The sequence below is a fragment of the Manduca sexta genome, chromosome 25 (genome assembly GCF_014839805.1).
Source record: "Manduca sexta isolate Smith_Timp_Sample1 chromosome 25, JHU_Msex_v1.0, whole genome shotgun sequence".
Lineage (NCBI taxonomy): Eukaryota > Metazoa > Arthropoda > Insecta > Lepidoptera > Sphingidae > Manduca > Manduca sexta.
In genome coordinates, this window is record NC_051139.1 from 3026968 (window position 1) to 3039248 (window position 12281).

Here is a 12281-nt window from a genome sequence, read left to right on the forward strand (position 1 = left end):
TGGGGCTCGTGGGGAAAAGAAAGAGAATAGATACGTCGCTTACAGGCTTCGAAATCTAGGAGCGTTTAAAAAATATTTAACATAGACTAAATATAAAATTAACTTTTTTAAAAATAATCCTTATTGCGAATGTATAAATAAAAATCCAATCAGCTTAAAAAAAATATATTTGTACAGAAATATTGCTCGGTGGCATAATTGTACCTATTGCGTGTGCTCTTGCGCTCTGAGGTATCGGGTTAGAATTCTCGGTCTGGCAAAATATTGGGTTTATCTGTTCAGTATCAGCATGGAGTCTGGAAATTGTGCTCGATATGGCGATAGGCTCCCCCTATCAAACCAAGGGATGGAATACACACGGCGGAAAGAAGGTGCACCCGTTTGAGGATAAAGGAAAAACAAATTATAAACCCTTGTAAACGTGAAAAAAAATACGAAAAACTGGTTTTGCATAGCGACTGTTCAAAAGCTAATTGACTTAAAGGACATTTTTTTGCGACACAAGTTTTTTATACATATTTAAAATATGCACTTTTTTTGGTTTATTAACCAAGTTAAAAAAATTCGAAAAAAAAGTCGATAAGTCAATTAGGCATTCAACCATCGCTATGCAAAACCAGTCTAATACAAAATAAATAGTATCTATTAAACAATTCTAAATCTAATGACCACTAATTTATTTAGTCTAAGTACTTACTATACTCTCTAGCCGACAACATGGCCAGTTTGCAAACACTGTCTGTACTATTATCATGAAACACCATCTTCTTCACAACTTGAACGAACGAGCCCTGGTTTTTGCCGTCTAGTAGCACCATTATAGGTTCCACCTGTCTGAACAGGCTAGCGAACATCTGGAACTCGGGGGGACGGTCTGCGATCTCCTCTAGGATGAATAGCTAGAGGCAAGGGGTTTTTGGGTACATGATAGTTTTAAATAGGTAATATGGCAGTTAGGAGGAGTATTTTCTGTATTCTTAATCCGTCTGCCAAGGGTATTGATTTAAATTTTTTTAAGTACAAATAGTTTTAATTTTTAAAGAACATGTGAATGAGTCCTGTAGATATAGCAATAGGGTCGACAATAGCTTGTGGGGCAGCCGTGTTCCGATTAGCTAACTTAGTGGACATAACCTGGTAACTGGAGGTAAAAAAGACCGTCACAATTTTTTCGTGCAATAACAGCGTCTTTCATTAGCGAAGTCACTCGTATTCAATAGATTACAAGTTGTTTGTTTTGCAGACAATCCTATCGAGTGCATATATGTAAATCCTACGTCACTTACCTCTCCCGTCTGTATGGTGTAGTATGCTGCGCCAAGTTTTCCAGAACGACAATGCACAGCGAGCAATTTCTAAAGATAGTTTCATATTAAATTACTTAAATTTTACGTATACTATTTATTACGCGGAGAATGGGTTACAAGAGGTTAATTTCTTGTCATTTTGTCATGACAAAAATATAATATGCAAATTTCTTAAAATGCAGATATTGTATGAGAAAGTTGTGAATAAAATAAGGTTTATTTTTACCCGATTACGGCGAAGCAAGGAAAAGTAATAAGTTTAAGAGCCTTTATGAAATATGTATCTAATATTTCCATGCTTACCTCTTCAGCGTCAGACTCCTCACTAGATTCTTGCTGGGCTTCCGTAACTTGGTTTATTGTTTGTGCATTCCTAAGAATATTAGGATACTTATTTATTTCTAGTTTAAAAGGAGCCCACGCAATAAAACAATTTGCTAAAAAATAAATTTACACGATGTGTTCTTACTTCGTAAATTCACGCAATTGAAACGGCCTTGTAAAAACTTTATAGATTCGTACCTACCTAATTAGATTGTACTACACTTTAATAAAAAATGTATCTAATTTCAAGAAATAAATAGCTAAGTATATTAAGTATATTTTACCTTCGACATGTAGCAATAACAAATTGTCCGTCTCTTTGATTATTTGCATTACTGGAGTTGCTAGTTGTTGGCTGCGCAGCAGATTTAGATGCTTCGTCAGATATAGAATTCATACTTAATATTTAAACAAAATACAGAATTATAGTAGTACTAATGCCCTGGGACCGGTATAATGGAGAATTTATTTTTAAAATGTTTGTTTTATCTTTTCCCGCTATAAAATTATTAATATAGTTTTTTGAAAGGCAAAGGAAATGCGTGTAAACTGCCTAGAATGAATACTTTTCAAAATTGTTTTTTTTTTGGTTTGATTTACTCTTTAAGGAGAAGGCAAAGACTCTCAGCCATACAGCCTAACGTTTCAATAAAATAAAAAATTATATAAACAAATGTATTTATTTTTAAATAAATTTATTATGTATTACAATAACATTGATATGTCACTTTAGTAATTGATGTTTATTTAACGAAGATAGTTTATTTAACACGTCTATCACTGTCATTTACCACTGCCATGGCAGTTTCGAATGAAATTTAAATTAAGAAACTAATGACACAGCCACACTCTACAATTCAACTTTATGTGCCTAATGATAGGTAATTGATACAAATTAGTGTGCTTATTTTGCGTAATATAATACAGTCAATTATATAATATAATAATCTTGTGAAGGCACTTTTGGTATCTGTGTATTATTTTTTAAGATTCCATAATATTATTATTTTCTCTATATTTTAGTCACTAAATATAAATTCTTTTTTCGAAAATACTTTGACGAGGGACATACTTATTGCGCTTACTGACCGTTATCATTCTACATTCTGTTCATATTATTCTATTTTCTGGTCCCATAATTGTTTTTAATTTGTATAATTAGCACCTACAGAAGATTTTTAATTTAGATGAAAGGACTTGGATCACAATAATATTATTATGATAACATTATTTTACTTAGTAGGTACTTACAAAATAATATTTGGTAAAACAATATAAATGTGACAATTCATGCTACAATATGATTTAAAATTTATAAATGCCTTTTTACTGTATTTTTAATAGATAAGTAAAGCGTTTTTAGTCCATTTAGAATATGGGACACATCAACAGCATTAATACGTTATTAAAGATAACTTTCCAAATAAAGTAATCTCGAGTACCAAAACGCATAAAACCAACAGTCGTTCGGATTAATTCGCTAATATACAGGCAAAAAGAGGTTTTATTATTTATAAAACAGGGTGACCAATTACACAGGTTACTCATAATTCAGACAGGACTATTAAATTGTCTACACGACCAGGAGATCAGGCTCATCAGGGGCATCACGACGAAGGTTGATTCTGATGTGGCGACATATGTGCCCGATGGCTTCCATGGGCGGCACCACCAACGCGGCCATACACGACCGCACCATCGTGCGAACAGACGCGAAGTAGATCTTGACGCAGCGCAGGCACGGCGCTGTACACCAGATTTGCTGTGGAGTAAAGTTAATTTAGGATAGATGTAAGTAGTTGGAGCCGATGTAAAGCTGACACAATGCAAATTGAACACAGCACATTTTATGTGAACAATATACTAAAAAAACACCATTTCAGTCTTAATCCTTATTTTAGCTTAAAGATAGCTATCTCTAAAGCAACAACACTTCTACTAAGACAGTTATCACTATTTGCGATTTTTCAGGTATAGAAAAGCAATTAGGTATTCGCTAAACTTAAGCCATTACAGCATAGGAATACAAATGCGCAAATGTAATTTCTAACTAGGTTAAATAAACGCTATTTGAAGTCTAGGATAGCTTGACAAAAAAAATATAATGGCAACTTTCAGATTCATAACGTCCTTTTCATTTATTGCAGCATCTACATCCCTGAAACGATAATCGTAAAAACAAATTAAAGTTTACCTCAAAGGCGAGGCAGGCGAACCCGCAGCCGAGGCAGAGCGCGCAGGGCGGCGCGAGCAACACGGCGAGTGCGGTGTAGCAGATATCACGCGCATTTCGGAAGCATGCTCGGCTCAGCCGCCACGCGCATTCAGGACTGCGAGCGCCCTCCGGCTCGCCCACTATGTCGTCCCATACTATCTGCGAGCAACGTCGAGGCAATTTTAATACTTATCACAGTAAATATAGGTACCAGTTCGGTGGCTATATGCTAAGTTATGACTTCTGGACCTACTCTAAATACTAGTATTTTTTTTTGTTGTATGCATTGAGCTATAGCACCAATATTTTGCGAATATTCGCTTTGCAAATTTTGTATAGATATTTATAAAACTGTTATTGTAGATAAGTTTACTGACATTATATTTTACTATTATGTACCAGTAATAAAATCAAAATAGTAGAACTTAATAAATATTTAAAAATAGTTACGTCTTTTCTTAAGACCCAAAGCAATCAAAGAAAAGAACAAACATGAAATCAATTTCAATGAAAGCTCGAACGCCGATTGTTCGTAACCCTTTAAAATAACAAATTGGACATTGATATAATTTACTGCGATTGGATGGAACACGTGTTTGACATGATTACTATTGGCAATGGGGCTTTCAGTGCTAATGTGTCAATGTCACGCCATATTCTGACATATTTCGTATTGTGACAACGCTTCCACCCTGATTGAATTGTTTTTGAAGGGTATTTGTGTTTAAAACCAACAATAGATATTATAATCTGGTAAAAATGTTGACCCATTTACTGTTTAGTATATTTTATAAAGAGAAGCTTCAGCAAATAAGGCTTCGGTACTTCATAAAACATTTTTGTTATGAATGGGAATGACTTGTAGGTTTAAAAGGAGTTCACTAATAGGGTTGTTGTTTCAACATGTTTAAAAATTTAAATAAAGCTAATAATTAGGTAATGCTTAATAATTTTAACACAAGTCGACAAATTTTTTTTTTTTGTGTTTCTGTTCTAATGCTTGAATTCTGATTCCAAACATCGAAAAACACTCGGATATCCATTTTTAACCCTTAAAGTTTGCTTTTGTCTGATTTATGTTGATAAGTACGTTTCAAAGATTTTAAATGATTCTTATGAGGAATAGGCATATCATTTTAATTGCAAATTGTGAATTATGTCTGAACGGCAGTAGTGGAGTGTTTACTAGTCTATTACTATTTAAAAAAAAGTATATTTGAATTGTAACAACCGACTTTTATGTGGTACTTGGTTAGAAAATGGCACCAAGAAAGTGTAAACAGAATGTTGATTAATTCTGTTTTATTTGCGGTGAATTTATTAAAGTAAGAAGTAAGAAATTTGCTTCGGCAACGATTTTGAAGCATTGCGAAGCCTATGACGCTTATTATAATCTTAAAATACGGAATCAAGATAAGAAATGGGTGCCTCACGGTGCTGTTAATTTCAAATTGGAAAATATAATGTGAAAGTGAAACCAATAGTAGAGCCTAAATAAATATTGATGCTACCGTTACATATCAAGTTAGGGCTAATGAAGCAATTTCTGTAAGCTCTAGATCATAATTCTGAAGCTATTGAATATTTAAAGAGATTATTTCCCAAATTATCTGAAGCTAAAGTTAAAACTGGTATTTTCGTTGGACCACAAATAAAATAAATAGTGAGCAGCGATGATTTCACAAAATTCCTTATTGCTCACGAAAAATAATCCTGGAAGCGTCTGAAAGCAGTAGTCAATTGTTTTTTGGAAATCACAGAGTCGACAATTATGAAAAGTTCATTGAAACTATGCTTGAAAGTTTTAAATTGATGGGATGCAGAATGTCCCATAAACTCCATATGCTACATGCTCACCTGGACAAATTTAAAGATAATATGGGTGCCTATTCAGAGGAGCAGGGAGAACGTTTTTACCAAGATGTAATGGACTTTGAACGATATTACCAAGAGCAGTACAACAAGAGTATAATGGGAGATTACATTTGGGGATTAATACGCACACGAACATAAAATATCCATTAAAAAAAAAATTTTTGAACGTGATTTTTTGTTATTTTCTATTTGTTTGCTATTATTAGTCATAATTCTTGTATAAAAAAGACTTTGATGTTCAATAAAAACTTTTTTTATCGTATTTTTAAATAAAATTACAGAGGAAGTATAAAAATTTGTATGTATTTTTGAAACTTAGTAAAATTGCTCTAGTTTCTACAAAAGCAAACTTTGATCGGAACAGTTATTTTTTTATTTATTTGTAACATAGGAGAAACCAAAATTTCACATTCAGGAGCCAGACTCAAAAATCGTGTTGACCGGTGTAATACAAGAAAAGTTTGTTTCGTTATGTTTAGTCAATACCGCATTTAGGTAGGTTTACTATCACAACTGAAAAAAGATTGCTCCATGGGGAGTTAAAAGAGACAACAGTATGTAGAAATTAAACATCCTAATGGAGAAGATATCAGTAATCATAAATAGACAATCGATATCAATTAATATTTATGAACTCTTAATGCACAGTGAAAAAATACATAGCACACAATAATATTACAATTAACACAACTACTGTTTTACTACACGCCATTCCACTCATTCCGCGAAACAATTTAAACTTGTTTTATGCAAATGAGAAACAGTAGCTACTAGGTAATATAAAAATAAAAAGCCCGCTAAGATTTAGGAGTGGTGAGTCGGAGCTCTGCCCTGCGCCCAGGAACTTGGTCACGCGATACGTCATTTGTTACTTTGGCATTATTATTAACACAACACTGATTCTTTCAAGCCAGGGTCAGGACAATGGAAGGTGGTTTGTCATTTTTAATTATTTTAAATATATTTTCTGTTGTTATAACATGATTTTTGAAATAGTAGTCAGGTGTTCCTGTATAAGGATTTTGTTGACTGTATTGTTTCAGTATTAGTATACGGATAATGTGATTGTGTGATTCTACGTAGAGGTACTAAGCTCAAAAGAAAACAACTACCAAAAACGCAATTGCTTATCAAAACACATTACTTTATAGTTACTTTATGATTTCCACAAAACTTTTAAATAGTATAGTTTAATATATTGTTATTTAACTAAAATTTAATTTGTAGGCCTATAAGACCTATTATCGCTGAACATAAGGAGGCCTATGTTCACTAAACTTTATATGGCTGATGATGATGATAATGTTGTTTAAATTCTAGAAACATAACTCTTGAACGATCTACACTGCTCTTTCCACCAGGGTTGCAGCCTTGAAGATACATGACTAATGACCATACCAGTGTTAATCAATTCAGCTTTAAGAGGAATGTCGGTAGACTTTTTAACCGCAAGAGAACATAACCAGCGTTTAAATGTAAATATGTTTCCGGAGTGAAACACGACGCCAAGGGTTGTATTTGCATGTCGTCGTAATACTAGTTTGAATTTAATTAATTACGGCGTGATATGAATTGTATGGCGATATTTAAGATTCTATAAAGGGAATAATGAACTTTGAAGGGCAAGTGATTTTATATGGCACGTTTAGTACGTTGAATTATATCATGGAATTATCGTAAAGCCTACTTGATCTCCAGTTTTCACTTATCAGTCGCATAATAACTTAGTTATATTATGCGAATATAAATATTTGTCTTCTATCACTCTGGTATAAGACAAATATTGTTTCTAAAGCCTTTCTTTATCTTTTATTGTTTAAAAAATAAAAATGTATAAAATAATTGAGTCTCTTGACAATCGAAGCCACAAAGACAACTTCACTGACATCCTATATCATAATACAATTACTGTTACAGTATATAATTACTAACCTGGATATGTTGATTCAGATTATTGGGATCTCTATCCTCCAACGCCTCTCGAACGTTTCCCTCCGGTTTGGCCGACATCATCACTCGGCTCGGCGGCGAGATCCTCTCCGGCTGAATTCTCTGCACCGGCGTAGGCACCAGCACCGGCGGTGCGCTCGCCGGTTCCGGAATGTCCGCCAGCAGTTTGGCTTTGTGCGCGCACGCGATACACTGCCGAGATGAGATCCGGCAAATCCGAGGGACGGCAGCGCCGCCAGAGCCGAGGGGGACGTCTTCAAATGCCACGGTCGATGAAATTAATTGAACTCTTAGGAATGGTGGCTGTTTCAGGGTATATATTGATCTCTTTCAGATTTTAAAGCCACTAAATAAGTGTTTTAAAGAAGAGTCTGAAGATGCCTTTTCATTAAAAATGGTAATTTTAAGTGATCACTATTATGTTTGAGTGTAATGGATTAAATCAATAAGAGTTTGTACTTTCTGCGTTAAATAATTAATACATACAATGACGAATGTCTAGTCTAATAATAGATTTAGTAAATGTGTTTAAGGCACAATGGTTCATATAAACATGTGTACACCGCGCTATGGGCTCTCAGACTGAAGTTCTGAGTGCTTTACACCTAGGGCGATGCGCATGTCACGCTACAGGTTACCGTTGTGAAATGGTTACAATTGAATTCGGTACGTTTGTTTGACCCTTCTTCGCTACTTTGAGTGGACAGTAACCATCTAAAACATCGTATTTAAACATTCATTTTTATTATTCTTACTTTGTCAGGTAGCGCAAAGCACGCGAACCTTCTTAAAGCGTTCTCTCGAGCAAGGCTTTAAGGATTTGTCCCGTATATTTACCGGCGGGAAATGGCGATTTATAAATAACTGTTTTAAAAATGAATTTTGGATCTTTATAAAATTTTAATGGACCAAAATGTTCTTTATTACATTGTCTATTTAATGATAATTGCAAATTGATATGTATACTTTAGAAAGAGACGTATAGAATCAACAATTTTAATGGCATTTGCATAATGAAATTAATGAAAAAACATCTGTATTATAAAAATGAAACAACCAAAGTAAAAATAACATATTGTAGAAATATTATGTTTTATTTTTTCTATATGCAGACACCACCTTAATTATGGCAGCCTATCTGAAAGCGACCTTCAATGGTCAACTTTATATTTTGGACTTCATTATATACCATCAGTGCAATAGAGCAGTTAACAACCCCAAATTAAGAAAACAATGATCAGAACACCTTAATTATAAAACTAACTTACATTTGACAGAGAGCGCGAGTTCTCAATTGTTGAAGATCTAATGGTTTCAAACTTTTACATCAGTCCTTAGGCAAGAGTATTCCTCTATAAAGCCGTAACACCACTGCCGTATTTCAGCCCGTTGACCGGTGCCGACGTCATGTTAACTAACATTATAGTTTGTTTTCTGAGTGTAAATCAACTTGATTATTCAATGTACGCGTGGATTGCTTTCGGTCACGTCATACTTAGTTTTAATATATTTGTGGAAATATTTTCAAGTATTATGGGAAATATGTTTATAATGATTAAATTTGTTGTTAAATTGGGAATGGTCAGATTAATTTGGTATTAGGTTCTGCCTTTAACAATATCATCGGTGGGTGCCCTAATTGCGCTCTGTCTTACCTTTTATGAATAAAAGCGTAAACTTAATAATCGTATTCGACGGTTGACAGGAAAAAGCAAATTTTTTTGCAATACTAAGTTTCATATATTTATAATCAGCTTTTTTTCTATGTTTTTTTAACCCCGTTAAATTTTTTCGAAAGAAAATTTCGCCTAAATCAATTAGCCTTTCAAACTGTCGATATTATATTCTTTGTTCTGTCGTATCTCTTATTTTACTTGATGTGTCCCTCAACACCACATACAATATTTATGCTAATGGGCCAAAGCAATTTCCGTGAAGCCTTCGATAATGTCAGCTTGTCATTTTAAACCCCATGACATTTTAAATCGTTTGTACCTACTCGAAGAAGCTTAGCATTTTATTTATGTTTGTATGAATAACCATACACAAAGGATATCTACATAAATGTTTATTGTATCTATTGTATGGTGGTAGGTAATAATTTTAAATTAGGAATTTCGAAGGATTAAATTTGAATTTTCCATTTCTGAGCATGAATTGATTAGTGGAAGCTATTCAACGAAATTAAGATTTGATTTTGAAAACAATAATTGGAAATGAAACACTAGAATATGTCATATAAAAATGTTTATTTATATTAATTACTTATATACATGCACCATACAAGTTTTATGTACAAAACTACATTTCATATACTTTGTTCTTATAAAAACTTATAATACATCTAAGGTTAAGTGAGTAAGTATATCGATACATTCAAATATAACTATATAAAAAATAGACATTACGTATAGAAAAGTAGATACAAAAGCTTTGGATTTTTTTAAAAATACCGTAAATAAAGACGATACATTTTAAAACATTGCTATTTAGGTTGTTGCAACAAATTTTTATTCGAAAGCTAAAAAACAACGGCGAAACAAGCAATATTCAAATTGTACTGGCTGTTCGAAAAAATATAATTTATTTTTATTTTTCTGTTCATAATTCGAACTCTTTTAGTTTCTATCTGAATAATTACGCACGTGATTTAATTTAGGTTCTTTGTGTAAACCAAAAAAAGGTTTTAATGCAGAAAAGACGCAAGTAAAAAAACTTATTTATCTTATCAATATATTCGATTTCTGACCAAAATATACAGGTGTGGTAAATCGACGTGGTTTGTTTGTTCCTGTGGGCGCGGTAAGTTAACCCAGTTCTGCCCCTACCCTGTATTATGATTGATCACCTGTAAAGGTTACCACTTTAATTGTATATCCCGCCATAAAAAAGTTCTCTTTATTAAGTGTGTGCGAAATAGCACCTGGATGTACAAAAATAGCAAACTTTTATCGTAAAACACGCATTAATTTATACCTTTCGGTTTGTTTGGTCTCTCAGTAAATCATAAACATGCTTATTAATAAAATATTAACTTGACAATAAGGTAATGGGTAATAAAGTGAGTTAACCTCTTCATTTTTTTATTTAGATTTTATTGAACTTTTAGCTCAGCACAATTCAATAACATTGATACATTATTTAAAAGCACCATTATAATAGAGCACCATTTTGGTTTTTCAGTATTATCTCTTCCTCAATATGTATCGTATTTTAAGGTTTCTGAAAACCTCTCATTATATTAGGTCACCATTGTATCTATCTTGTATATTAGTGATATAAAGATAATTCTTATTATGTCTACATTAAAGCTTTATTTCGCTAACAATGGAAGACTTACTGATTAATGTTGTTTTAGAACAGTTTGCACTTTATCTGCTTTTATTCATCTAATAGTACTTATTTGTTAAAATAAAAATAATAGATATGGAATGGTCCACTATTATAGTAAAAAATAAATGCAATAAGTGCAAACTATTCAAATAACTAAATATAATAGACCTTAATCATAACTGAATAAATCATTTTATACAATAATGAAACAATTAAAGCACTCGACGGAGTCTTTTTTTAATACCTTAAAAAGTATTTGGCTGCCAGATGTTTGTTTTGTTTACATAGCTTATTGAAATAAAAAAAAAATCGGTTGTCAAATAAATGTAAAATATTTCTTAAGGAAAGAACGGGTACTTATGGTCTTTGCTTGTTTATTTAAAAATTAGACTGATACTTTTTTAAAATAGTTCCAATTTTGAAATATAAAATAAAGCACCATATAATATGTTTTACAGCTTACAGCGGCTTGCGTGAGCAGGTTCACTTTCGAACGGGGAAAGCCTTTCCCAATACATTAAGGGTAGTTTTTCAATACAACGCGAGCCATAACATTTGACCCGGACCACTGACCGCTAGCGTCGCGTGACCGCACCTTACAGCTATTCTCAAATCATTACCCGCCTAGAAAGACTTTTATTTTTCTTTTCTATTGTAATTGTTGGCAACGAAATGGTAAAGGGCAAAGGGTTTTTTAGTTTGTGTAGACATTTTTTCGTATAGGTAAAATTTATTTATAAAAATAATTTCAACACGAACCCAATAATTCTATGAAAGTACTGCTGGCTGAAGGCCGTTCTCTATAAGTGTATGTAATACACAGAATTAGTCAATAATTTGGTCTGTATTCATTTAAAAGCTGAATGTTACAGGGTAAATTAGATAGCAAAAGATTATATTACGTAATTTATAACTTAAATAAAATATTTTCATATGTGAATGTACATAATATTTTAATCTTAAGGCATTTTAATTATTGCAAAATGTATTGCGCAATACCCTGGCCTCCTCGCGAGCGAACACGAGGAAAACTTACATCAAAATATACAATTTAAAAATAGGGGTCATAATTCAATTTCTATACATTTTCATTTAGATTAACTCATATTTTACTTAGAAAGGCCGGAAATGTTCGTATTGAAATCAGATACGAAGCACCTTATTATTACACAAAACATATTTTTATAATCACTTAAACGTGACACTGGTCAGTGAATAATAAACATTTGACCAAAGACAATGTCTTATGTCATTTTCACGATCATAAACAATAACGT

General features: G+C 32.7%; 1 protein-coding gene across 1 annotated transcript; it reads right to left on the minus strand.

Moving 5' to 3' along the window:
* Nucleotides 1-2380: 2380 nt before the first annotated feature.
* On the minus strand, nucleotides 2381-8046 carry LOC115440794 (caveolin-3). Its single transcript, XM_037442882.1, has 3 exons — nucleotides 7650-8046; nucleotides 3826-4001; nucleotides 2381-3393 (listed from the first exon to the last, which is right to left on the minus strand). Exons 1-3 carry the CDS (start codon nucleotides 7732-7734, stop codon nucleotides 3205-3207), a joined length of 450 nt encoding a protein of 149 aa, XP_037298779.1. The 5' UTR covers nucleotides 7735-8046; the 3' UTR covers nucleotides 2381-3204.
* Nucleotides 8047-12281: the final 4235 nt, after the last annotated feature.

Bases quoted from the DNA above. Each gene is read 5' to 3' on its own strand.
- LOC115440794 (XM_037442882.1), bottom strand. From the start codon at position 7,734: ATGATGTCGGCCAAACCGGAGGGAAACGTTCGAGAGGCGTTGGAGGAT. The intron at 4,002-7,649 runs GTAATTATATAC...GCTCGCAGATAG, and splicing joins GAATCAACATATCCAGGTTA to TATGGGACGACATAGTGGGC. The intron at 3,394-3,825 runs GTAAACTTTAAT...TTTACTCCACAG, and splicing joins TCGCCTGCCTCGCCTTTGAG to CAAATCTGGTGTACAGCGCC.